Source organism: Leopardus geoffroyi, chromosome B1 (genome assembly GCF_018350155.1).
Source record: "Leopardus geoffroyi isolate Oge1 chromosome B1, O.geoffroyi_Oge1_pat1.0, whole genome shotgun sequence".
Lineage (NCBI taxonomy): Eukaryota > Metazoa > Chordata > Mammalia > Carnivora > Felidae > Leopardus > Leopardus geoffroyi.
Window position 1 is genome coordinate 202383913 of NC_059327.1, and position 27408 is coordinate 202411320.

Below are 27408 nucleotides of genomic sequence, written 5' to 3' on the forward strand. Positions count from 1 at the left end.
GAACTGTCTGCTGTTGTTTTCAAAACAGGAGATTGTCCAGAGGTGATCCTTCCAGCCAGCGGTGACCACGTCTCCTCGTCTCTAAGCTACGTGCACAGAAACCAACTATTTGATAGTCCTGATGGGAACTTTGGCCTGAACGTGGCCTGAGAGCACAGTGACTCTCATTAGAAACGTCCCTTGTCATCGTTCCCCTGTCTCTGCACCTCCCTGGCACTTCTGTCTGGCACAAAGGCTGTAGCTACAGCCAACAGCTCAAAAACTGCCCTTGAAACTGGGTGTGGTGAGACAGAGAACACAGAGCAGAAGTTAACTCTGGGGAGTTTTTTTTATTATTATTCTTTGTCTCTCAGAAATGGAACATGTTCCTGGGAGCTGGAGCCACGTGTCTGGGGGCCGGGTGCTCGTGAGAAAACTGGCCTGTGCTCTGGCCAGGGCAGGGTGCTCTGGCCTCCCTGCTAAGCCCCCTGAGGTGCAGGGCAGAGAGGGGAGCCGGTTGTGGCCCTGCCATGAGGATCAGGCCCTCGGTCTATCTCCAGCGACCCTCCGCCTCACCCCTGCTCTGGGCCAGGCACAGGGCACCACAGAGGAAGCAGGCCCAGCCCCTGCCCGCACGCAACTCCACAGACGTGCTGCTGGGAAGGTGCCGTGGGGCCCAGGTGAGCACCTGTGCAGGGCACAGTGGTGCCCTGACGAGGGAGGGGAGCTGCCCCCCAGGGTAGGAAAGGCCCTGACGGTGCACCCTCGCACTTCAGGGTCTCTGGGTGCTGAGCCCTTAGAGTCTGGGCTAATGCCTCTGAGTCACCGGCACCGGCCCTGTACCAGGCGCACGCAGGTGCTTAAAAAGACTGGTTGCAGGAAGGAAGGAGCGAATGAATGAATGAATGAACTAGACCAGACTGCAAAGTCCTCTCAGCCAGGCTGAGGAGCCCGGACTTTCTCACAGATGCCGGGCAGGGGGGCAGCGAGGGGGAGCGACAGACAGAGAGGCGGGGACCCCGGCGTGGAGGCCGCGGCGGGATCCCAAGCAGGCACGTGTTGAAGCCTCGGTGGGGGTCGCGGCTGGGGAGAGCGTAGCAAGGGAGGGGCCCTTCCCCAGATCCGGAAGACGCTCACGCTTGGGGGTCCTGCCCCCGGGGGGCTGGTGGGGTGCCACCCACAGATCGAGGACACGGGCAGCTGCGGAGGGGCTAAGTGTGGCCTCCACAGGCACCAACGCAAGAGAAGTAATGTGTGGAGAGTGCCGGCGGGAGAGGAGCTGACCGAGGGGGCCGCGGAGGGCGGGGAGGGAGCTCCTTCCCAGAAGCCCAGAACCCGCTGCACTCTGTGCCCCCCGGGAAAGAGGGCCTGGGGGCCTGGTCCTGTGCTGGGGGCAAGGGGTGGACGCCTGCAGGGTCGGGGCCGGGCGAAGATGTGCCCCCGTGCAGGTCCGGGCTGGGACCTGCCTCTGCTCCCAGCTGTGTGTGGCCCAACAGGAGGAAGGGAGGGGGAGGGGGGAGGGGAGAAGAAGGGGGAAGGGAGGGGAGAGGGAGGGAGAGGGGAGAAGGAGGGAGGGGGAGGGAGGGGGAGGGACAGAGGGAGGGGAGAAGGGCAGGGAAGGCGCGGGGAGCCCGCGGCCTCACTCACCGGCACACGGCGCACACGAAGCAGTCGGGGTGATAGGTCTTGCCCAGAGCGGACACCACCTCGCCCTCGATGAACCGGTCGCAGCTGAAGCAGCGGGTCCCGTAGAGCCTCTGGTAGTCCCGCGTGCAGATGTACTCGCCCTGGCGCACGAAGAAGCCGCCCTCGGCCAGGTCACAGCCACAGGCTGGGGGGCGGCCGCGGGGTCAGCAGGGCGGGGACCCCGGGGCGGCTCCGCCGCGCGCGGCCCCCTCCCCCTCCCCCCGCCCGACGCGGGTCTCGGCGCGCCCAGCGGACGGACTCTCCTGCAGAAGCTTCCGGAAGAGCGGCCCCCACCCGGGCCGGGAGTCGGAGTCGGGGCCGCCTCGCCAGCCCCCTCGGCCCCCCGGCAGGGAAGGAGCGCTGACGCCCCCCCCGAGACCCTCCGCTCCCCGGGCCGTTCCCAGCACGGGACACAGCGGGCCCGGACGGCGCCCCGTCCTGGGCGGGAAGCCCCGCGGGGCGGAGGGCAGACGCGTCCCTGTGGTTGTCCCCAGGCCACCGAGGAAGTCCCGACGCCCCCTCCAATGTCCGTCTCCACGTCTCACGTCTGTCTCCCAAGGCCAGACTCCCACAGACTCCCACAGGCCATGGTCACTTGAGCACAAATCCTTTCGTCCCCTGGGCCCTAAACACACTTCTGGCCCCAGGAAGAGCCCCGCGGAGGGGCTCAGAGAACTTTGCCAGGTGGGGAACGGGGCGACTGGCCTCAGGGCAGCCTGCCGTGTGCCTCCGGGACACCCATGCCTTCCCCTCCCCGCCCCCCACACTCCCCCTCCAGCCCAGGGGCACGTGGGAGCCATGCACGGTTTCAGAGGGAGCAGCCTATGCTCTCCCTGGCTGGCCCAGCCCCTCCCTGCTGGGGACCAAGAGGGCGCCCCTGCAGCTCCAGACCCTGCCAGCTGGGCCAGTCCTGGGTCCTCCTGGGTCACAGCCCCCGAGCAGAGTCTTGAAAACCACATCTATCTGTCCTTCCTTCCTTCCTTCCTTTCTTCCTTCCTCCCTCCCTTCCTTCCTTCTTTCCTTCCTTCCTTCTTTCCTTCCTCCTTCCTTCCTTCCCCCTTTCCTTCCTTCCTTCCTTCCTTCTTCCTTCCTTCTTACCTTCCTCCCTTCCTTTCTTCCTCCCTTCCTTTCTTCCTTCCTTCCTTCCTTCCTTCTTACCTTCCTCCCTTCCTCCTTCCTTCCTTCCCCCTTTCCTTCCTTCCTTCCTTCCTTCCTTCCTTCTTACCTTCCTCCCTTCCTTTCTTCCTCCCTTCCTTCCTTCCTTCCTTCCTTCCTTCCTTCTTACCTTCCTCCCTTCCTTTCTTCCTCCCTTCCTTCCTCCCTTCCTTTCTTCCTTCCTCCCTCCCTTCCTTCCTTCTCTCCTTCCTGCCTTCTTTCCTTCCTCCTTCCTTCTCTCCTTCCTTCCTCCTTTCCTTCCTTCCTTCCTTCCTTCCTTCCTTCCTTCCTTCCTTTCCTTCCTTCCTTCTTCCTTCCTTCTTTCCTTCCTCCCTTCCTTTCTTCCTCCCTCCCTTCCTTCCTTCCTTCCTTCTTTCCTTTCTCCTTCCTTCTCTCCTTCCTTCCTCCCTCCCTTCCTTCCTTCCTTCTCTCCTTCCTTCCTCCTTTCCTTCCTCCTTCCTTCTCTCCTTCCTTCCTCCCTTCCTTCCTCCTTTCCTTCCTTCCTTCCTTCCTTCTTCCTTCCTTCTTTCCTTCCTCCCTTCCTTCCTTCCTTCCTCCCTTCCTTCCTTCCTCCCTTCCTTCCTCCCTTCCTTTCTTCCTTCCTTCCTCCCTCCCTTCCTTCTCTCCTTCCTTCCTCCTTTCCTTCCTCCTTCCTTCTCTCCTTCCTTCCTCCCTTCCTTCCTTCCTTCCTCCCTTCCTTCCTTCCTTCCTCCTTTCCTTCCTTCCTTCCTTCCTTCCTTCTTCCTTCCTTCTTTCCTTCCTCCCTTCCTTCCTTCCTTCCTCCCTTCCTTTCTTCCTCCCTTCCTTCCTCCCTTCCTTTCTTCCTTCCTTCCTCCCTCCCTTCCTTCTCTCCTTCCTTCCTCCTTTCCTTCCTCCTTCCTTCTCTCCTTCCTTCCTCCCTTCCTTCCTTCCTTCCTCCTTTCCTTCCTTCCTTCCTTCCTTCTTTCTTTCCTCCCTTCCTTCCTTCCTTCCTCCCTTCCTTTCTTCCTCCCTTCCTTCCTTCCTTCCTTCCTCCCTCCCTTCCTTCTCTCCTTCCTTCCTCCTTTCCTTCCTCCTTCCTTCTCTCCTTCCTTCCTCCCTTCCTTCCTTCCTTCCTCCTTTCCTTCCTTCCTTCCTTCCTTCCTTCTTCCTTCCTTCTTTCCTTCCTCCCTCCTTCCTTCCTTCCTTCCTTCCTTCCTTCCTCCCTTCCTTTCTTCCTTCCTTCCTCCCTCCCTTCCTTCTCTCCTTCCTTCCTCCTTTCCTTCCTCCTTCCTTCTCTCCTTCCTTCCTCCCTTCCTTCCTTCCTTCCTCCTTTCCTTCCTTCTTCCTTCCTTCTTTCCTTCCTCCCTCCCTCCCTCCTTCCTCCCTTCCTTCTTTCCTCCTTTCCTTCCTTCCTTCCTTCCTTCCTTCCTTCCTTCCTTCTTTCCTTCCTTCCTTCTTCCTTCCTTCTTTCCTTCCTCCCTTCCTTTCTTCCTCCCTCCCTTCCTTCCTTCCTTCCTTCCTTCCTTCCTTCCTTCCTCCTTCATCATGGTATTGCATCAGCACTTAAAATTTTTCATCAAAACATTAATTGATTGCAAAGGATGCTGCTTCTGGGGGATCTGAGTATCGGCATCTTTCACTTTAACTCACGTCCTCCTTTCGAGCACATCCCTAGGGAGGTCTTGCCAGAGCGAGACCGCCAGCATCTTCTAGCAAAGCCCACAGCCAGCATTCGTAAAAGTGGAAACTTCACCTTGTCCCCCTTTTGCCTGGAAAGCCTAGTTCCCTTCTACTTCCCCAAAGAACCGCACGCGAATGTAACGTGTTTTAAGACCGGAAGTGCCGCCTCGTCTTCTCCGCAGGAAAAAATTCCAGAGTCAACGTGGACATTGATTTCTTAGGAATGTCTTGTGGTCACAAGGCTCTAAATATTTAATAAGTTATTTTGGATTGAGTTATTTTTTTTTTTACTAAGATGAGTAGAAAGCTAGCAAAGTAACACATACATTATAAACTTGGATAAGTCATCGGAGACAGAGAAAACCTTTCTACGTAAGCTCTTGGTGCCACGGAAGGTGTTGACCGAGGGGAACACCCGGTGTCCGGTCAAGGGAGCCCCGACCGTGGAAACTTTTCTTGGTGCCCTGGGAGTCTGGGAGGCGAGGGGAAGCCTGGTGGCCTTCCTTCCGGACAGGTGCCTTCTTGGGGGCTCAGGTTTCGGAAGAGCATTTGCGGAAATTTGGAGTCTGGAGACTGAACCTCTGGGAGTCAGGGTCCTCCCGGGGCCCGGTCCGCTCGGCCCGGTCCGCAGAGCCCCCCTCAGCTCACACCCCACTCAGTGCCCACCACCTGCCCCGTCGCCTGCTGCCCGGGGGCTCCGGCGGCCCCGCGGGGAGGGGAGCCCCCTCAGCTCAGCTCCCATCTCCCACACAAGGTGGGTGATGGGCCTCTCCTGGGTCTCCCTGACCCCTCGCCCGGGCCACAGGGTGGCACGTGCGGTGTGCCAGTTGTGGAGAGCAGAGCGGTTCTCCAAGGAGATGTGAGCTCTGCAGACGAGGTGAGACGTCAGCTGAGCAGCTGAGCCCAGACGCTGGAGCTGCCTGGCTCTGGACCCCAGCTCCGCCTGTGCCCTCGGCTGTGCGTCCTGGGCAAGTTCCTTAACCTTTCTGGGCCTCTGCAGAGGCCTCCCCGAGGCTCGGTCCTGTGCCTTCACTGTGGTCCTTCTCCAGAAACAGGAGCGGGGAACGGGGGTGGGGGGCCCTGCCCGGAATACCACTTAGCAGGGACGCTACAGAACGTGAAAACCGCCCCTGCCCCCCGACCCGTCAATCTCTTTTCTGGGACTTCACTCCCAGGAAATGACCAGGAATACCCACAGAGCACTGCTGGCCAGTGTAGGCTGCAGCCGCGATGCAAACGACGTAGGCAATTAACGCCTGGGCCAGAATCCTCCCTCCGCTGCTCAGCTGTGTGACCTTGGGCGAGCTACTTAGCCTCTCTGAACCTCCGAGTCGTCCCCTGTAACATAGGGTTCGCTCAGCGCTGGACGGAACCAGCTTACATGTCCGACAGCAGAGGAATGGCCAAGGTCACCGCTGGCCTTGCCTGTGAGGAATCGGGGCAGATACTGAACCTGATGTGGAAGGATTTGCATGATGGGGAAAGGGCGCCCACGGTCTGGGAGGTGAATAAATCAGGACACAGAGGAGTGTATGTTAGGAGACCTCCAATCAAAGAGACTCGCGAGGGACGGGATGGAGGGGCTGCCTACCGACCCGAACCCGACAGGAGTCCCCTGGGGGGGCCCCTGGGGGGTGTTCCCACTCTCCCTTACGCCTCCCTGCGCTGGTGGGTGGAGGAGGGAGGAGGCAGCCGCTAACATCAGAGCACGAGGAAACGACGGAGGCGGCCCCGCGGCCTGATCTGAGTGCCCTGGCTCGGGGCTCACGGCCACTGCCAGCCAGGGCTCACCCCGATCTCTGCCCCGGACCCTCCATCTGTACTAAAAGGCCCCTGTCCCCAGAGCGACCTCCCTGCCACGGGGCCCGCGGGTCCTGGATCGCCCTGTGAGGGGCAGGCTGTGAAGAAGGACACCTGCCCGGGGCCGGCAGACGAAGCTTTCCTTTGGTTCTGGAAGCCGCTGGTTGGTTTCTCATAAATGCCCCGGGGGCACCCCAAAGGGAGAGAACGTGGGCATTTTGTACCACTCCCTTGTCACCCCCAGGTGCCCAGAGCAGCTCTCCGGTGGCGGTCCCAGAGAGATGTGCCCTTGCGGTCGACCCCACAGGCAGAGCCAGTGGGCTCGCTGCCCTGCCCACCTCCTTCCCTCCCGGGGGGACTTTCCCGCCATCACGGTCCTGCTCAGCCCTGCTGCTTCTCGGATCCGAAAACGCCTGCTTGCTGGGCATCACGGGTGGATGTGGCCTCCTGTGGTCGTCCCTTAGGGGCCGGGGCTGTGTTTCCAGGGCGCTACGAGCAGGGTGCAGTCAAGAACCAGGGTCCTAAAAGCGCAGACCTTGGCCGCACACACAAAGTCAAGGGGACCACACTGGGTTCTCCAGGCAAATTTCAAGCTGTTGGTAAACATGCTTTCACTTCTTTCTTGAGGACCTACTACGTGCTGGGTGTCTTCCACGTTTGGTCACGTTTTGCAGTGTGGGAGTAGAGCCGACAAGATCCCTACACACAGCCGGAATCCCACGTCCCCGCACGGTGGACACCAGTCTCCGGCCCCTGGACCCTTCCCCACGCCCACCGTGGCCCTCCGCACAGAGGTCTGGGGAAACGAAGGTGGACCGGGGCCCTCCTCTGTCCACTGTCCCTGGGCCCCAGAGCCAAGAGCCTCACAAGGACCCCTCCCCATCGCTCACTCTGCTCCAGACTTTTCCCGCTTCCACCAGGCACGCACCCTGCTCTCTCATCTTCGTCCCAGCCGCTCCCTCTGGCTGCAAGGCTCTTCCCAAACGTCCCTCAGGTCTTCACTCAGGTCACCTCCTCTGTGAGGCCCACCCTGATTGCTCAACGGAAAACAGCAACTCTGCCCCTCTTCCTCCCTTCCTGCCTGGCACCTTCTAGCACATGGTAAGATGTGTCTACCCTGCCCAGTGTTTCCCGTCCGTCCCCCGTTTACCAGAACGTGACCTCCATGAGAACAAGGGTGTCCGTCGTGCTCACGGATGCATCTCAAGCACCCAGAACACCGCCTGAGTGTGGCAGCTGCCCGAGAAGTGTTGCTGCACAAACCCCGAGGTTAGAAACGTGCGTAGGACCCACACGAGCAGGTGGTGGCAGGGGTGGGATTTGAACCCAGACCTCCAAGCATCAAAGCCCAAGCCTGGGGCATCCATGAGGCAGAGTGTAATTACATAATTATCTCGTGGGCTCTCCCAGGTAAACTGAGGCACGCCAAACACGTGCCAAGGTGGCAAGAACCCATCCCACCGGGGCCTCTTGTGAGATGCTGTGGGCGCCTGGCAACATGCCCACCCAGGGACAGACATGACTGGTCTCTGTGAATCGCCATCCTCCTTCCTGGTCCTCTGTGGCCCTGTGGGTGGACACGTGACCCGGTTCCGGCCAATGAGCCATATTAGAAGTCTTTGGGAGAGCCTCAGGGAAAGGGTTCTCCCTGATCAAAGAAGGGAGAATCATGTGAGCAGGGAGGCCTCTGCCTGTGTCTATCCCTCTTCCCGAGTTGGATACTGTCCTGTGAGGATGTGATGCTTGGAGCTACGGCAGCCACCTTGAGACCATGAGGAGAGGCACCTCTGCCATGCACAGGATGCAGGGGGCGGGGGGGGGGGGCGAGGGAAAGTGGGGGTGGGGCAGTGAAGAAACCTGCATCTTTAATGACCCTGTTGAGCTGTTAAGTTACCCAACTCTGGGGAAAGGGGCCACTTCCAGGCTTTACGTTAAGACGATAAACATCCGAGGCGCCTGGGTGGCTCAGTCGGTTAAGTGTCCGACTTCGGCTCAGGTCATGATCTCACAGTTCGTGGGTTCGAGCCCCGCGTCGGGCTCTCCACTCAGCACAGAGCCTGCTTTAGATCCTCTGTCCCCCTCCCTCTCTGCCCCTGCCCTGCTCGCTCGCTCTCTCTCTCTCTCTCTCTCAAAACTAAATAAGAGTTAAAAACCAGATGATAAGTATCCATGCTGTTGAAGACATTAGGAGTTGGGTATTCATTTTTATTCATCCCAAAGTGCCCTCACTGACTCAGAGGCTTTGCACTTTCAGAGAAACCGGATAGAAGCCCAATCGGAGGCCGTGTAACCTTCACGCTTAAACAAACGCAGCTTCTTTCCAGCCTGCAGGCAACCTCAGCCGCCCCACGTCGTTCTGAGCAGGTGAAGCAGAGACGCCCCCACCGCCAAGGGCAGGGGCCCCGCTGGGCACGGCCGCCCGGCACAGCGTGAGGCTCTGTGGCTGCCTGCGCGTGTGGGCAGCCGTCTCGAAAGGGGGCCCGCATGCCCACGGGCTCCTGCCCCCCGTGCCACCCCCACAGCAAGCGCTGGGAGCGGCCGCGGCACTCAGAGGCGCGTCCCGGGTGCCCGCCAGCACCACCCGCCCGCGGGCCGTGACAAAGGGGCCGCGGCTTTTCCAGGGCCGCTCACGGAGGACAAAGCGATCTGTCCCCGGTGACGCTGTAGGAGGGCAGGGGCTCCCCTCCTCCCAACCCCCCCCCCGGGTCAAACCAGGACTCCGTTCTGATGCCTTTTATCGCGTTCCTAAGGCCTGTGCTTACGGACCATCCTTGGAAACACGGCGGCCACTTCCCCCGTCTTTTAAAGTCAGCGTCAAAAAAGAGCATTTCAATGGATTTTGCTTTTCGGACACAGCAAATTGATCTTTTGGACAGTAGAGAGAAGTAACCCAGACAAATCCCTGGGAAGCTCTGATGAAAAGGAGAAGCTTCAGGCGAGGGGGGTGGGCACTCTCCACCCGGGGGTGGGGCACCGACCACAGAACGGGTGGGGGCATGGTCCGCAGCGGGGGAGCCGCGTCATAGGCAGAGGTGGTGTCCCCAGGACGCTGCAGGGTCGCCCACACGGCGCTGCCCCGTCCTTTCCCAGAAAACACCACTTCCAGGCTGTGCCCCTCTGACGGGCAGGGCCAGGGTCACCCTCAGACCGAGGGTCCCAGGACGCTCCCACCCCTGCCGGAGATGGTGTCGCCCCAGAGGTCCCTGGGTGGGGGCCGCTGGGGGCGCTCGGGTCTTCCCTGGGCCACTGGCCCCCCGCAGGACCCCCGAGTCTCCCACGGCACTCCGCCCGGCACCCTGCCCGGGACTCATCCGAGGCCACCATCCAGCCCTGGACAGGCTCCCACATCTCCAGGCCCCAGCCGCCCCCTCGAGGGACGGTCTCGGGTCCCTCGCAGGGCCGCTGGCACAGGGGGGTGCCTGGGCCCCCAGCCCCATCCCCCTCTGGCCCTGCAGCACCCCGCAGTCAAACCGCCGACCTGCGCCCCACACCCTGTGCACCTGCCCCTGCCGCCTGGGTTGGCCTGACGGGCTCCTCCTCACTCCAAGTCAGAGCCCAAACACCGCCTCCTCTGCGAAGCCCTCCCGGAAGCTTCCAGACCCTTCCTCACCCCCCACCCCCAGACCTCACAAGACCTCACCCGTCTCAGCAGGGACAAAGAACAGAGACCAGAGATGCTCACCTTTACAGACAAAGCACTTGATGTGGAAATACTTGTTCTGGACCCTCAGCACCTCCCCCTTGCACACATTTCCACACGTGTTGCACAGGATGGCCGTGCTGGGCGACTTCTCCAGGGGGCTGTGAGCAGCCTGGGGCTCCGACACTGCCGGGGGAAGAAAGGTCACGTTAAAGGGTGGGACACACCAGGCGCAGGTGAGTAAACCAGTGACTGCGCTCGCCCCCCCCCCCCCCCCCCCCGCCGCCAGCTCAAGCCCCATAGGGCGTCAGGGCACAGGCCCGTCTTCTTTCCTGGGGGACCAGAGAGAATCGGGTAACTTGAGGCCATCTGGTCAACCCCAGTGAGCGGCTCCTGTCTCTGGCGCCCCACACGTGGGCCATCCGTCCCCCATCGCTGTGTGCGCGCCTGCCGTGGTGGGGAGATCTCGACCCCGTCCCAAAGGGTATCCTGGTCTCTTGCTGCGTTGACCGGCAGGGCCTCAGAAGCAGCCCGCCCCCCCCCCCCCCCCACCCAGTGAGCCGGGCATCCCGTCTACAGCCGGGAGACCCACAGTCCTCTCTTCTGCAACAGCAATAACCACGGTCCTCCTTGGAGCATGCTTCAAAGTCCCTCTGTGTCCCGGGGACGTGACCCTGAGTACTGGTGCAGCCCTCCTTCGAGCCAGCCATGGCCTGGGGTGTTTGTGGAGGTGTAGAAACCCACCGAGGGGCAGGTCGGGGTGGATGGTCACAGGGCCCGGCTCTGGGGCTGTTGGGGTCTGGGGGGGCCATATGCTCCTCTCCCACATCCTCCAAAAGCACCTGTGGAGGCCAGCGGACAGGACACAGGGGCCCACAGCAGGCCAGCCCCTTAAGGAGCCCCAGCCTGGCGGTGAAGACAGCCCAAGGGGCACAGCTGATGCCGGGGGAGGCCCAGGGGCTGGGGACCAGCAGAGTCGCTTGAAACACAGGGAGGAGCCGGCCACGGCAGAGCTGGAGGCTGGCACAAAGGCCTGCCGGGCAGAGAGCATGGCCCACGCAGGAACCTGAGCCAGCTGGATCCTTCCGACTCAGGACCAACCCGAGAAAGCCAAACCTGCTTCCCTGACCAGCCGTGTGGTCACCCCTTTCAGCGGACTTCCCGGCCTCCTGGCCTCCCAGCCTCTCCGGCCTCCCAGCCTCCCATCAGACCCACCCCAGCCTCTTTCCTCCTCTGGGAAGCCCCCCCACTGCTCTGCCCGCCTCTGGGGCTCTGGCAAACGCAAGTGAGGGGGGACGACCCCCCACTCCAGCCAGTGCTGGGGAGACAGCTTTGACTTTCTCATCTGGGGGTCTTTGCTTATTTTCACATCTTCTTTTTATTTGTTTTATTTATTTTTATGTGTATTTATTTTTGAGACACAGAGAGACAGAGCATGAACAGGGGAGGGTCAGAGAGAGAGAGGGAGACACAGAATCTGAAACAGGCTCCAGGCTCCGAGCTGTCAGCACAGAGCCCGACACGGGGCTCAAACTCACAAACTGCGAGATCATGACCTGAGCCGAAGTCGGATGCCCAACCGACTGAGCCACCCAGGCGCCCCTATTTTCACATCTTCTAATGCCACCCTCCTTTCTTGGTCTGGACAGGGTGCAGGTGGTGTACCTGGGGCAGGAAGCCTGCGGGAGAGCCCAGGTGGGCTGAGGGGTGTGGGGTGGCCGAGGAAGGACCTGCCACACTTCGTTGGAGCATTAAGCTACTTGTACCCACGCACACCCACGAACACGGTTGTCTAACGCCAGCTTTGAACGAGCACCACACCTCGGGGTCTCCTCGTAAACATCAAGGAGGTCACGCCAGACAGAGAAGGACATTTCTCCATCCAATTCCCCCCCTACCCCTTGCCCCCCAGGACCCCGCATCCCGGCGGCCCCCCATCCACCAGGGCAGGGTTCCTCTCTGCTGCGGTCCCCGCCCGAGGTGGGGACATTGCATGGGTGGCAGAGGGGGAGCGGGCCATGCTGGGGACAGCAGGCTGTCTGAGGGGGAGAACGCTGTGAACACCCCGAGGGTAGCAGGGTTCCGGCTATCTGGGGACGAGAAGCAGGTGCAGGAAAGGAGGGGAGCGGCATGAAAAGTAATTTGGCGTCTCCCTGGGCACCCTGGGCCGGGACTCAGTGCCTGCCTTGTGCCTCCAGAGGGATCCAGACAGCAGACTGCGGGTGCGGAGCCCGGCGAGGCCCCTCGAGTTCTGCTGCCCTCCTGCAGCCACAGCGACCCTCCCCCCTCTAGCTGAAGTGCCAACACTGGGCTCTCCCTGTGATTCTCCTTCCTGCAGAAATGAGTGCAGAAGTTGTCTCATCTACGACTTGATAAAATTAGCGGAAGAAGGCAGACGGCAGGATTTGAATTTAAGACTCGAAATTCAAGACTGGGCTTCAATTTAAGACTCCCCTTGCGGGATGAGCCGCTGGAATCCGGGTTTGAAGCCAGTGAATGGCCCAGCGGGCTATGGAGTCACCCTGTCCTCCTCCGAGGCTCCATGGAGACTGTGCAGGGGCGGGGGGGGGCGGTGGGGGGGGTGGTGGAGGGAGGACTGAGATCCTCGACACTGGACACTGTTATCTTCTCATCTGTCAGGCATACAAAGGACAACAGCCGATCGTCTGTCCGTGAGCAGACAAGCAAGTTTTTATATTGCTGGGATCTGGCTCAAGTCCAGGGAGGGAAGGTCACTGTCAGAGTCCTGGGGGGGGGGGGGGGGGGGAGTGAAGGCCGTGGGGGCAGATGGCCTGGGCGCTGCCCCAGCCTCACCTCCTACGTGCTGTGACCTGGAACGTCCAGCCTTCCACGCAGCTGTCCCTCCGCCCGGCTGCCTCGTTCAATCACCTGCCCCAGAGCGTTGCTAGGATGTGGGCTGGGTGCACAATAGCTATTGTCATTTTCCAGAACACACGGCCTGACACTCTCAGTTGCCTGGCTCCTGGAGATATATCTGACCTGCGGGCAGAGCTGCTTTAAGACACGCTTTGCTGAGGGGACCCGACCCTGCCCACGGAGGAGGGGACCCTCTAAAGCCTCCTGGGACCTCCGGGGCGGTGAGAGCGGTGGTGCTGCCCTCTGGTGGCGGGAAGAAGACACTGCGCCACGGAGACAGCCGTGGGCCTCGTGCACAGGTGTTCCCTCCGGCCGGGCACCTGCCCGGATCCCACCCGTGAATCCTGCAGATCTGTGGCGTGGGCCCTCTGACCCCCCGAGACGGACTCACCCCTTGCGCGTCCTGCACATGCCCACTTGCAAGAAACCCCCGTACGCAGACCACGCCGGGATATGTGTCCTCGGTGAGCTGTTGTCCCTGATGCTGCTGAGGGAGCTGAGGCCCGGAGAGATGGCCCAGGCCCGGCGCGTGACGACACCCAGGGTTTTCTCCACTCGGCCCCGGGACAGGGATGGGCTGTTCTGGCCAGGACTGGTGTCTGGGGTGTGGGTAGTACGTTAAAAAAAAAAGAGAATTCTCGAGAAACTAGCTACCAAGCCTCAAAAAGACAGGGAGAATCCTACATGCACGTTACCAAGAGAACGAGCCCGCTACGGGGCTGTAGGATCCCATGCACAGGGCATTCTGGAAAAGGCAAAACCATGGAAACGGGAAACAAAGATCAGCGGTCGCCAGGGCGTGGGGGCAGGAGGGGTGAACGGGCACACAGAGGGCGTTTACGGCCACGAGACCCCCGTGGGGACACCTGTCACGGCACACTCGTCCCGCCCGGAGCCACCCCAGCGGAAACTTCAGCTCATTCTACGGCAAGCACACCCCACCACCGCAAGATGCAAACCCCAGCGGAAAGTTCCGGGGGTGGCGTCCATGGGAACCCCGCTGTCTGTTGGGTGTTGCTATGGACGGAAGGCCACTCTAGGAGACGATGTCGGGGAAAATTTTTAAACGAAAAGGAGAGAGAGAGAGAGAGAGAGAGAGAACGGCCACACCGCAGCCCTAACCACACGCACAGCGGGCTCTTCGCACTACAGACCCCCAGCCGTGATCATCACGTAAAACATAAACGCGAGTGGCACAAATCATCCCACAAAGGGCTGTGGCCATTTAATCCCCCTGTGCTAGTGAAATCCCAGCACCGGGGGGCCTCGCAGGGAACAGAAATTACTACAGGCGCCATCACTGCGTAATGCCTGCGGTCACAGGGGAGGGACGCGGCCAGTGCGCCCTGACCGGGGGCCGGCCCCACAGCCCCCGCGATGCCCGGCAGCCCCTCCAGGCTGCGACCGTGCTCTCTCTCCAGGAGAAGCCGTGTGCTGCTGGAGCTGGGACGGGAGCCAGCAGGGCGGGCTGTGACATCCGGGGGCGGCCGCGTGACCTTGGAGAGCTGACCGAATCCCCAGAAGCCTCAGTTTTCACATCTATAAATTGGAGCTTGGTCTCCTGAGGAATTGTTTTAGACTCCATTAAAGTCGAGGAAGCCCCTGGTGCAAAGCTGGCCTGGTGGTCCCCACATCCCCAGATCTCAGGGGCCTCCCCGCAGCTGGGGGTGGGGACGGGGAGGAGGCTGCCAGGAGGGAGACCGGAAGCTCCCAGAGGGCCAGGCCTCGGCTCACACGCCAGCCTCGTCTGTAGATGTCCCCAGATTTGCCTCCACGCTCCAGTCACCTCGTGACGTGGTGGGGTAGACGACGGAGGGGGTGGGGGGGGGCCGGATAGCCGTACTGACGCGAGCTATGCCCCTCCCTGGCCCTGACACCTCGGGCAGGTCACATGCCCTCCGAAGCCTGTTTCCACCTCCGCGATGGGGATAGGCATTCCCAGATGGGGGACCCCGATGCATCCCCCACTTCCCAGACCGCAAGGCACCTGCCGTCCGTGATCCTCGGGACATTTCTAGCCGTTGCTTCCGTTTTCTCATGTTGGTGCTGGTGTTCTGTTCCTTCCCCGAGGGTCCAGCTCGTGCTGGAGCCCGAGCTGGCTGTGCCTGGCGGGGCCAAAGACCCACAGTCCCTGGTCATCTGGTGCAGGGTTTGCCCCGGACGGACACGCACCTCGGTACAGGACGTGGGACCCTGTGCGCTCCGGTTCTGACTGGACCCCACGGCCCTGCCAGCCGTGATGGCTTCGCTGTAATCTCCCCTCTGCTGTTTGCATCCCGCAAACCACCGGCCGGGGTTCCAAACTGCGTGACTGTGTTCTAATATCGAATAGCCTCATAAACCATGCATGCACACCCACTCCTGAGACTCCGATACACCCAGGGTGGGTCCCAGGCACACAGGGGGCATGGACCTGTGTGCAATCAAGGAGAACTTCTGGGAGGAGGTGACACGAGGTAGGCAGGTGCCTTCTGGGTCTTCAGCAAGTGCACGGCACCGTGCTCATTTCCATCACAGTCCCGACCACGCTGGGTGGCCCCTGCCCGTCGGCCTGTGTGCCCGCCTCCCTCCGCGTGGAAGGCCCCCAGGGCCAGGGGCCAAGTCTGGGAAGTGTGTGTCCCTTGGGCCGGGTTTGGGGGAGATGGCTCTCACACGCCCCCCGTGGCCATAAGCATCCCTGTGGCTTGCGCACCCGTCCGGCACGCGTGTTTCTTGGCGCTGGTTTTCTAAGTCCAGAGTTAATGACGCCCCCACCCCCGTGCCCCGGCGGGTCTGTCTGCCCTGCCCTCAGAACGCTGTTTTATAGGCTGTGCCTCAGGTCAGGAGTAGGTCCCGCTCTCTCCCGCCGCCCTCCCCAGTGCTGCGTGTCGGAAAATCACTTCAAATCACACGGGAGCACTCCCTTCGCTAACCTACTTACGGGCCGACTGCTAATTATAATCACGGAGCTGGCCGTTCTCTCCGAGGCCGTCGGCAGCCTGGGCCCAGCAAGCAGGCTCCCCAGACGGGCCAGAGGGGCGATCCTGTCTGACCCTTCCAGGAAGTCATTCATTCATCCAGTCCTCCACCAGCGCCAGCGAAGATGCTGCGGGTACCTGCTCCCTGCCGAGCTCGGGGCAGTTCCCGCCCCCAGGGGTCTGCACTCCAGGGCACGGAGCTGGGGGACAGAAACACCCCACCCAGAAGCTCGTTGCGCCAGACGCCTGAACTCCCGTAGCAGCCACCCGCAGGCCCGTTTCGATACCCACACCATCGGACCGCAGGGACCCCCGTCCCCCCGGGGATGGCACCTCGTGGGAAGCTGTTCCCTCCACCCCCCGGGAGTGACCTGGCCCTCGGCCGGTTCCCCACAGATGTGGCCTCTGGTTTCTCTGTGGGGCTGAGTGCGCCCACCCGAGCCCTTGACCTGCCCCAGGACCAGACTGCACTCGGCCGGCAGCGATCAGCTCTGCTTGACCGGGTTCTAGGACGGGGACGTGGGCTCAGCACAAACGTTCGCAGGCAGAACTGAGCATGTTAAACTGCTGTACACTCCCGGCCAACTTCTGCCCAACACCATGACGTCCGGGGGCAGAGCCACCGGGGGTCCCCTGGGCCCCGCTCAGGGCCGGGGACACGGCGATAAGTGTCTGCTGGGTGGCTGAGCCGAGACTCCTCTCCTGTTCACCCCACTGCGCTGAACGTCCCCTTCACCCTCGGGGGCCCCGCACCCAGCCCAGCGCCTGGCACCTGCTAGGCGTTCGAGAAATAGGACGAATCAACACACACCACACTGAACTGCAACGTTTTCGGACAGGTGCCCGTCTCCACCTGCACACCGCGTGCCTGGGCATCCGGCGATGTGACCGCCCCTCCTTCTGGAGGTCTGGACGCTCACCGCTCCGAGCAGTTCCTGGAGGCAGATGCCCGTGCCACAAAGCTCTTCTCCAATGTGGCTTTACCACATCTCCCACTAAGTGTCGGGGTGTGAGACCCCTCCCCGGGAACACGGGTGGACGTCTGGGGACGGCCTCGGCCAACAATGTGATGGAAACAACTCCACGTGGCTTCCAGGCCAGATCATGACGCCACAAACTTGCTTTTAAGGACGCTCGTTCTTGGAGCCCAGAGGCCACGCTGTGAGGAAGCACCACCACCCCAAATACAGAGGGATCGCACGCAGCACGCACGTGAAGCTGTTCTGGCCGCCAGCCACGTGGGCCACCAGCCACGTGAGCCACGACGCCTCCAGGGGCTCCGTCATCCCCAGCTCTCGGGTCACCCCCAGTCTTTACGTCTTCCCAGGCAAAACCACAGACATCGTGGAGAGGACAGAAAACGCCCCTGCCGTGCCCTTTCTGGATTTCCGACCCTCGGAACCCGTGAATGTCCCAGAATGCACGTTCGGTGCTGAAGATTTGGGGCGGCGTGTTATTCGGCCACAGAAAACCACAGCCAGACCCCCAGAATCCCCTGCCAAGTCCCGACATGGCGTGCCTCCCCCCTCTGCCCACAGCCGGCCTGAGGCTCACTCCAGACCTCTCCAGACACAGGAACGTCCCTCCCTCCACAGCCCAAGTCCCACGAGGATGTGCTGGCTGCTTTGATTCAGGGAAGGAAATGCCCAAAGTCTGGCATGACCTTGTCTGGAGTCCTTCCTGCCACCCTGGGGTAGACACTCTTGTGCCCTTTTGGCAGAGTGAGAAACCAAGCTCAGAGAGGTAAGCCAACCAGCCCAAGGCCACACAGCCAGGAAGGGTGGAGTCAAGATTCAATCCCCGGTCTGCCCTCCTCCCGCCAACCTACCCTGGCTCCAAAGTCCCAAGTGTCTCGGGAGGTCCCCATTTGGACCTGGTGGGAGACTGTCCCCTTGAGCCCATGGGCTCACAGCAAGGGGACAGCACGGACGACAGAGCCCCCAAGACAAGCTCTGGCAAGGTGGCAGGACCAGGGAAGGCGGCCTTGAGCACCAGCAAGGTCAGGTCCTTTGCTCGGGTCCCCGACCTGCTCAATACCCTGCCCACAGCCCATAGGACCCATGTCCCCGAGGGACCCCCACGCCTCCACGCCCCGCGCCCACCTGGTTCCCTGACTTCTCCCCCACTGCTTGCTGATCCCAGACCCTTTCCCAAAGTTGTCCTCGACGGTCCCAGCACCAGCCCCGGCCCCCGCCACGCCGTCTCCTGGGAGTGTGGCTCCCGCCCCTTCACCTGTGAAGACGACTGACCTCTCAGGCCTCCTCTGTACCCACAACGCGCTCACGGGGAGCCCGCGTGCTGAGCCCCACGCCCTGGGGGGCGCTCTGGGCACTGGCTCCTCTCGATGTCGCAGCAGGGGGGTCCCCCTGGGCCACCGACTGCCACCTGGAACAAGCGACATCTCCTCTCCAAAACGGCCAGTGAACCTCTGGCCGCCTCTGCTGGAGACCCCCCTGGGGGCTCCCGTCTGTCTCCGAGGCCCCCTAAAGGCCAGCACGGGGCTGGGGGAACAGAGGACCCAGTTCACCTCAGACCGCCTGGGTCACGCTCCCCGTCCGAGAGGCCTGGGTGTGGGTGTGAATCCTGGGCTACCCCGCCCGACGTGGGCCCCTTGCTCCCAGGGCACTGCTGCGGGCCCTTTGGGGGAGCTGCACAGGGTCAACCCCGCCAGACCCAGGGAGGCCAGGGGTCAGAGATCACTCTCCATCGGAGTGACAGCAGCTCGGCGTCTGGATCCCGGCGGACGGAGCTCAGACCCCTGCTGCCCCGTGGTTCTTCCTGCCCGGAGATGGGAGCACATTCCCACAAAGTCACTCTCAGCCACACACAGCCTGGGGGAGGGGACACCAGGCAGCCCCACGGAGCCTGGAATGAGCCTCATACTTGATGGGGGGAGGGATGAAAAGCCGGCCCTGTCTCCCTCCCTCCCTGCAGAGTGTGTGTGGTCAAAAGGGGGGGTCCCAGGGGCCACGGAAAGAGCCCGTCTGTGACAGCTGAATTGTGTCCCCCCGGATTCATACGTTGACCCCCTAGCCCCCAGCGCCTCAGAATATGACCTGACTTGGAGGCAAGGTCTTTACACAAGTGGTCAAGCTAAAGTGAGATCATCAGGTGGCCCTGCTCCAACACGACTGTCCTTATGCACAGTGGACATCAGGACACAGAGGGGACCACGTGCAGACACAGAGACAGGACAATTGTCTGCAAGCCGAGGAGAGGTCCTTCCCTCACGGCCGTCGGAAGGACCCCACCCTGGCGACACCTTGATTTCAGGGCCCCCCCCCCTCCAGAATGTGAGCCGACATCTGCTGGACAAGCCCCAGTCGGTAGGACTTTGTTACTGCATCCCCAGGAAACAAATCCACTATCCCCACGGGTGGAAAGAGCTGGAAGCCAGGCCTGGGATGTGCTGGTGCCCCACCCCCACCCCGAGCCTGTTTTCCATCTGCAGGGGGACGATGATGTTACCCGCCACCCCCCCACCCCCGCCAGGCTTTCTGAGGAGGGCGACGGGGCAGGGCTGGCCCATGGGGGGCGGGGCTCCTTCCCGAGGCAGAAGCGGGGGGCAACGCGGCCGTGAGCAGCCCCCGGAAGCTCAGGCTGGCCGCAGGGCCTCCCGCAGGCCTCAGCCGGGGCTCCTGGCAATTCCCAGGATGCTCCACGCTCCAAGCAGCTGGTCCGGGAGGCCTCTCCACCCACGTCCCCGAGGGTATTATTTCATTGCCGGAAGAGCGGCTCCTCCTGACCGGAGAGGCATCTGAGGACCTCACGGGCGGCATTCCGGAAGGTCAGGGCATCTGGGCCCGTCCTGTCCCCACACAGGCCCAGGGGGAACGGCCAATGGCAGAGAGGGGCGGGCCCCGCCCAGGTCACACAGAGTCTGGGCAGGCCGGGCTCAGGGCTGGGGTCTCCAGGCCCCTAGGCTGGTACTTGACCCTCCGGTCACGTGGCCACAGGCCAGGGTGGTCACCTCTAGAGCAGTAAGCGACTCTGTCTGGGTCGGAACGTACACCCAGGGTCCAGTACCCGGCATACGCCCCAGTAAACGTTCCTCAAATCTAACGGGAACAGGACACGTATCCGATGACTCAAAGCACTGCACGGGGCATCAGCACGGGTGACAATGACATGTGTGACATCATCCTTCGGTTCCCGTTCCCCGGGCTAAGTGCCAGGCACTGCATTGGGCGGTTTCCGTCCCCGATCGGCTCCCAGAGCAGGATACGGGGACGGGGGACAGCTGAGACAGGAACGCGGGCCACGTGACCTCCGGCCCCAGCTGTGGCCTCCCACCGAGGTCTGTGAGGGCCGAGGCCCTCCCGCTGGGCCAGCGGCCACGGGACCCCGGCCAGTCAGGATCACCAGCCTGTGCAGCCCAGGACTCAGAAGACAGGGCTGCAGCCGTGACCCGGAGACACCCCGCCCGGACGGGGGCCCAGCTGCCCACTGGACACCGTCGGCAAGTCCAAGCCCCTGGGAGCGCCCTTGGCTTTGGATCCGGCAGGGGTGGCCACAGGGGTCTGAGAGGTCACTGTCCCCCCTTGACCTCGCCTCCCTGTCTGTGTCCCACGAGGACGCTGCTCATTTCCTGAGGCCCAGTGAGCACCGGCCACCTCTCCTCCAGTCGTCACTTCATTCACACAACTGGGAACCGGCCTCTGGTGGCAGCTTTACAGATGGACAGACAGAGGTTCCGAGCGGCGAAGCCACTTGCCCAGGCCGGGACTGGACCCAGGTCTCCCCTGCCCACCGTGCCATGCTGGGGGGAGGCGCGCGAGGGACCTGGCGGGTGTGTGTGGCCTTCCAGAAGGACAGTCGAGTCTGCCTCCACGGGGCCCCTGCTCCTCAAACCTGCTTCCCAGCTTCACCGTCTTTGCCGACACTGAGCAGCCTGGGGACGGGGGGGCTCATGGCCCTTGGAACAAGCACCCGATTAACCTCCAGACCCGGCTGCGGCTCCCAACGGGCCCAGAGGGACCCTCCTCTGCCCAGGTGGGATTCGGGGCCTCTGCGTTCCTCCCTGCCAGCCAGCAGCCCTTACTCGGGGTCTTCAGTCCCTTCCTGCCCCTCCCCAGTGCCTGGCCTGGCCGTCCCCATCCCAGGCCCTCCAGACGCTCGCATGGTGCGTGGAGACCCTGATCCCTGCGTCCAAAAGTAGCTACTGGTGCCCGAGCCCCCAAAACCCACAGCACATTGCGGGGTCCACGCCAGAGTTCAAGTTAAAATTCCCCAACCTGCTCCTCGGGGCTCGTGCGGCACCTCCCCCGCCCACGGCGAGCGTCCAGGGCAGCGAGGGGCCCGCTGGGCGATGTCACTTTTCTCCAGGAAACGTGAGCGTTACCAGCCTGTTTAGCGGTCTGTGTTGGTGATAAAGGGTCTCAGTCTGCATCTGAAAATCGTGGCCGGGGAATCCGACCACACCAGATACCCCAGGCCACCAGGACGCAGGGGTGAGCCTGGAGGGGCGGGGAGCCTGCGGGACGTCTGGCCGGGGCTTGTGGGCCCCCGTTCTCACCTCTGCTGGGCAGCCGTGCCCCTCCAGGCCTCCGTGCCCTCCCTCCTTCCTCCGTGGGACCGCCAGGGCCTGGGGAGGATAACACCAGACGCTCATGGGAGCCCCTGAGACACATCTGCCCAGTGGGGCGGCGTCTGGGGGTGAGGTTGGGAGTCCCCTTGGAGTCATGGGGCGGGGGGCGACCACCAGCGCTGACCTACAAGCGGGCAGAGGCAAACTTCAGCTTCCCGTGATTTGGGGGCTGTAACGGCATAGCAGCAGACGCGGGCGGGCTCAGGGCGTGACGATGCCCCCCGTCCGCTGTGGCCCCGAGAGCTGTGACCACCCCACTCTGCAGATAAGCAGCCTGGGGCTCAGAGATGCTCAGCAGCTTGGGAAGATCACACAGCTGCAGCTGGAACGGGGACGGGGGTTTGTCTCCTCGGGCCCTTCCCCCACTCACGTGCGGGCCCCTCTGCGCTTTCCTCCTGCTCGCTGGGCCACGGAAGGGCCGTGGCAGGGGAAGCATGTCCTGAGTCTAATTAAAACCAGGCATCCAGAGTGCTGGCCCGGGGCCCAGGGAAAGCTGAGACGTGCAGGACATCAGTTCGACACACACACCACGCCGCCCATCACCCCGGCGTCTCCCGGGGCATTTCACGCACACTGACAGGGTCCGGTGCACAAACCAACAGCCACAGACCCCACCCGCCTCTGAGCTCAGGCGCTCCAGGGTCACCAATGCCCGGTCACACAGCCCGTCCGCGGTGACGGGCCCCTGCTCCACCCGGACGGGCCCAGACGTGTGGCCTTCTGATGTCACGCGGTGCCGTGTGGGAGCCCATCCCGGAGCCGCTGCCCGCCCCCCGAGACCACAATTCCTTAGGTTTCGCCAACAAAAATACCTTCTTTTTGGTGACCCAAACAGCACACAGAAGTTGAAAAATTACAATCCCTGCTAACCTTCTACGCTGACATTAGCCACCGTGACCATCCCAGCAGGCGGTCCCGTGAGCCACAAACGAGACGTTATCCGTATGTGTTCTCACACACACACACGCACGCACACACGCACACACGCACACCTAGGACGTGTGACATGCTATGACCTAGGATACGACACAACAACACAATCTTCCCGGGGGACAGAACCGACGCCTCGCCCTCGTGTCCCAGACGCACTCTCTTCAAAAACAATACCCTGAGCACGCGCCCAGGACCCACGCCGCTCTCCAGAAGGTGGCCCGCGTCCACTTCAAACAAAAGTTTTATTGAGCTACAATTCACATGCCACACAACTCACCTGCCTAAAATGCACAACTTTAGGATTATTGGTGTAAAGGTGACCCTTGAACGACATGGGGTGGGAGGCACCAACCACCCCTAATGCAGTTGAAAACCCAAGCGTAACTTTTGAGTCCCCAGAACCTTAACGACTACTAGCCTCCTATTGGCCAGAGCCCACGGACAACGGAAACAGTCGATTAACATGTATTTTGTATGTTACATGTACTATATGCTGGGGTTTTACAATAGCGTAAGCTAGGGGAAAGAAAATGCTATTAAAAATATCATCGGGGGGCGCCTGGGTGGCGCAGTCGGTTGAGCGTCCGACTTCAGCCAAGTCACTATCTCGCGGTCTGTGAGTTCGAGCCCCGCGTCGGGCTCTGGGCTGATGGCTCAGAGCCTGGAGCCTGTTTCCGATTCTGTGTCTCCCTCTCTCTCTGCCCCTCCCCCGTTCATGCTCTGTCTCTCTCTGTCCCAAAAATAAATAAACGTTGGAAAAAAAAATTTAAAAAATATCATCGGGGGGCGCCTGGGTGGCTCAGTCGGTTAAGCGTCCGACTTCAGCACAGGTCATGATCTCAGGTTTGAGCCCGCGTCGGGCTCTGTGCTGACAGCTCGGAGCCTGGAGCCTGCTTCGGATTCTGTGCCTCCCCCTCTCTGCTCCTCCCCTGCTCATGCTCTGTCTCTTTCTCAATAATAAATAAGCGTTAAAAAAATTAAAAAAAATAAAATAAATATCATCATAAGGAAGAGAAAACACATTTCCTGTGTTGTATGTATATTTGCTGAAAAAAATCCACATATAAACGGACCCGCTCGGTTCAAACCTGTGTTGTTCAGGCATCATCTGTTTTCACAGAGTAGGGTGTCGGTCGCCTCGATCAATTTTAGCACATTTTCATCGTCCCAGAAAGACTCCCCCGCCCATTTCCGTCACCCCCCATCCCTCCTCTGTCCCAGCCCCTGACAACTGATAATTGACTTTCTGTCTCTACAGATTGGCTTCCACGGTTCATCCGCACTGGAGCGTGAGTCAGGGCTGAAGGCTCTTAGCGGCCACTAACATTCCATCCTACAAACGCATCCACCTGCCAGTTGATGGGCTCTAGGGTTGCTCCCACTTTTCGGCCTGCTGTGACCATCCGGGCACGATCTCCTTTGTGTGGACATGTGAGTCCATTTCCCTTGGGTACGTCTGAATTGGGAAGTGGCCATTCACACGGTGAGTCCGTGTTTAGCCATTTGAGGACCCGCCAGACCTTTGGCTAAATGGCTCTGCCATTTCCCATCCCTACCAGCCGCAGGGGGCGAGCATCCAGAGTCCCCACATCCTTGTTTTTCCGACCACGGCCACTGAGCAGGTGGGAGCTGCCCATACCCACGACTAGTGACGTTGAACACCTTTCGTGTGCTTGTTCAGACTTGAAAATCTCTTGTGGAGAAGCGTCTTTTCAGACCCTTCGTCCATTTAATGTGCTGTCTTTCTGGAGACCCGAGCTATAAGGGTTGTGTGCACGTTCCACACATAAGTCCTTGATCACGTACAACACTGGCAACAGCCGTCTCCAGATCTGCAAGCTGTTTTCATCTTCCTCATAATGTTCTTCGTGGGATGAGAATGTTTAATTTTGACGACATCCAATTTATTTGCGTTTTCTTTGGCTGTGTCCGTGCTGTCGTTTCTAAGAAAGCACCGCTTCATCTGAGAGCACAGAGATTTAGCCTGATTTGTTTTTTCCTAAGGGATCCACAGCATTTTTAGTTTCTAGCTTTTACTATAATCTTACATAAATAGAATCACATTTCCTTTACTGCAATTTTTATCACAAGATGCCATTTCTTCACCCGTGAACCGGGAACAGTGGTCCCTACTGCACAGGGTCTGGGCCACCTTTCATGACCCCTGTTCGCCCTTTGCCACCAGCATCCCCGCCCACCGTCCGATGTGAAGGACACGGTGTGTCCGGCTGAGCAGGGAGACCCATCCCGCGTCAGCATGGAAATTCCACTGGAGAAACGCACATCGTGGTCACATGCCTGGGCTCCCGGGATCCACTGTGGGTTTCAGAACAATCCGGCACACCCGCCAGGCCGGGGGGACGTCACCTGACCCCAAGCCAGCTGGTGCCGTCAGCACGGCCAGTGGGGGCGAAGCCACAAGCTTCGGGGAAACGAGTGTCAAATGTCCGCCGTGTCCGCTCAAGACACCTCGGGCAGGGGAGGGAGCCACAATCAACCTCAGGTTACGGGGTGGGGGGGGTCGCTGGGGCGCCCCCGGGAGCGGCCAAGTGCCCTGTCCAGGGCGCAGCAAGGCCAGGCCAGAGGGGCTCGTGTCTCACCGGTCAGCTTCCGGGCCACGCTGCCCCAGAGCTACCCCGGAGTGTGAGGCGAGGACGGGGAGATAGGGGTGAGGGGGTCCCGGCCCCTACTCTGCAGGAAGAACCAGTGAGGGGAAGGATCTGTCCCAGCCGCCTGGACATGAGGTGCCCACTCGTGCCCAGACAGAGGCCCCATGAGGCGTGGCACCTGCGGGAGGCAGGCCCTGCACCCCCTCCCCCCACCGCCCGGGCTTCAGAAGCTCTTCCTGGTACCTCCCCGCCTCCCTCTGTTCCTGGGGGTCCAAGCTCCCTTTCCCCGGGTTTCGGCCTGTTCGTCTGTGAGATGGGTCACTCCACAGGGCTGTCATCGAGACACCGTCACGGAAAGTCCCCAAAGCCTGGCATACAGTCGGCGCTCACAAGTGCTGGCCCTCACCACGTTCACAAACAGCGGCGCTCCGTTAGACCGCCTCCCTTCGTGTCAGACCCCCCAAAGCTTGCTGGTGGGGCTCAAGCTTTCCCCTCCGCCCGGAAGGTCTCGGCCAAAAGGGCAGTTGCCAGCTTTACCTGTGTCTCCTCCCGGCATCCCCACGGAGCGTGGCCTCCTCTCCGGGGACCGGCACCAGGCGAGGCTGCGGGCTGCGGCTGAACCAGCAGAAGAGTCTCCGGGGCCGGCACGTCTCCACACGGACTCTCCAGAAGGTCACGTGGCAGCTGCCATCCACATGCCCGAGGAAGGGCAGGGCCAACCCCTTCCCGGCACACCGAAATAGACTCCCACCAACCCCCAAAGGTGCACCTGTTTCCCGGGCGTCCGGGAAAGGGACTTTGGAAAGACACGGGCGGGGGTGGAGGGGCCGGGCCCATCTCCTGCCCCCGTGTGCCCGGTGCGGGCAGCGCGACGCCACGGCCCGTGTGCCGGGACTGCCCGGCACAGCCCCGCAAACGGGGGGCTTCACGTGCGACGTTACGTTCCCGCAGTTCCGGAGGCCGAAAGCCCCAGACGGGCGTTCACAGGGCCGCACGCGCTCCCTCTGGAGGCTCCCGGGGCTCCTGGCCACGTCACAACAACCTCTGCCTCTTTCTTTACGTGGCCTCTCCCCGCGTGTCCACGTGCCCATCCCCTCGTGTCTCTGGTGAGCGCGCCTGTCACCGGATTTGGGGCCCGCCCTGGTCCCGGATGACTTCATTTCCAACCCTGTCTTGATGCCACCAGCAAAGACCCTTACTCCCGATAAGGTCACAGGCCAAGCTTCTGGGTGGACGTGACTCGGGGCGGACCTTTTGAACCCACTGCACGGCCCCAACGTGCCAGAGGGGAAACTGAGGCTCGGGAAGGACGCTGGTCGTGAACGGCGGTGCCGGGGCCCCGGGGGGTCCAGCTGACGCGCTGCACGTCCTCAGAGCCCCTCTGCTGGCTTCGGTCCCGGAGTTATACGTGCACATTAAGCACAGGCCTGGGCCCAGCATGTGGCCACAGGGGACCCACAGGTGTGTGCACACCGGTCATCAATAACCACCGTTAACAGGCTTTGGGGTGACACCAGCGGCCCTTGGTGCAGCGCTGGGCGGGCCGAGGGACCCCTGAGAAGGCACCCGGCAGGAAACACCCCATCCCACCAGCTCTAAAGAGTCAGGAGCAGGTGCTGGCAGCCGGGATGGGGCTTTCCTCACCTAATCTGACTGCCACCCGTCGCCACGGTCTGACGCGTCTTCCTCCCCGCCTGGTCTCTGGGGCTGGTGTCCCTCAGGCCACCGCAGGAAACCCCCAGGGCTGTCTGGGCCGTCACTACCGGGCCCCGTGGGACCCACCCGTGAGCACAAATCATCCATCCGGGGCACAGGGTTATAGCCTCTTTGGCTCATAAACGAGAGGAGTTTCCTGTTCCCCAATTCTGCCGTCCGTGCTCTGCGTCCCCGTGCCCCGCTCCGCACAGAAACGAGGATGGTGACCACGACCTCAGCGCCCCTCTGGGCACCCAGCAAGTCCCACGTGCTGCCCCATACCCGAGACAGGAGCCATCGTGTCCCTGTCGTCTTCAAGAGGAAACTGAGGCAGAGAGACAGGTGGGGCGCAGCTGGCTCTGGTGAGCAGGAGGGGGCTGTGGGCTGTGAGTCGGGGGGTCTGGCAGAGCCCTCTGCGAGTGACCGGTGCCCCAGAGGGCGCCCCGGAGGAAGGGGCCGGTGGACATGCAGAGGCCGAGGGGCAGCTAGTGGCTGGACACGGGGAAGGAACAGCCTGCGTGAGGTTGGACAGGAGACGTCTAGGAGTGCGGAGGACCCCCCGCTCCATGAGGCTGGGGTGCTCGGTGCAGTGGGAAGGTGGGCAGGGGCCAGCTTCTGTCTTATGCCCTCTCTGAGCCTCTCAGCCCCGGGTCCCCTCCTCAAAGTCACCCCCAGGGACCCCCAAGGCCGCATACCTTCAGTCCACCTCGGCCGGGGGCCAGAATGCCCACGTGTGAGGAGGGCCATCTGCCCCAATGCTGTCGGATCAGCCCCCCAGGAGAGGGGGGCCGCATCACGGTGGGGGCTCCGTGGACGCTGGGACCCTCGGGCAGAAATCCTAGTGCAGGC

General features: G+C 61.7%; 1 protein-coding gene across 24 annotated transcripts in view; it reads right to left on the bottom strand.

The window, feature by feature from the left end:
* The window catches only part of ABLIM2 (actin binding LIM protein family member 2), a 145804-nt gene that overhangs the window by 95703 nt on the left and 22693 nt on the right, over window positions 1-27408 (bottom strand). For 22 of the 24 annotated variants that reach the window (XR_006711611.1, XM_045474680.1, XM_045474682.1 and 19 more), the window contains exons 1-3: window positions 14766-14832; window positions 9944-10087; window positions 1627-1810 (exon numbers count right to left, since the gene is read on the bottom strand). Coding sequence is in view for 23 of the 24 variants with exons in the window: in XM_045474680.1 (XP_045330636.1) it covers window positions 1627-1810; window positions 9944-10087; window positions 14766-14817 (380 nt within the window). In the remaining variant the exon portion in view is untranslated. Of the gene's footprint in view, window positions 1-1626; window positions 1811-9943; window positions 10088-14765; window positions 14833-25401; window positions 25515-27408 lie in introns of those variants that run through there. The other 2 variants (XM_045474661.1, XM_045474663.1) reach the window with 2 other exon arrangements.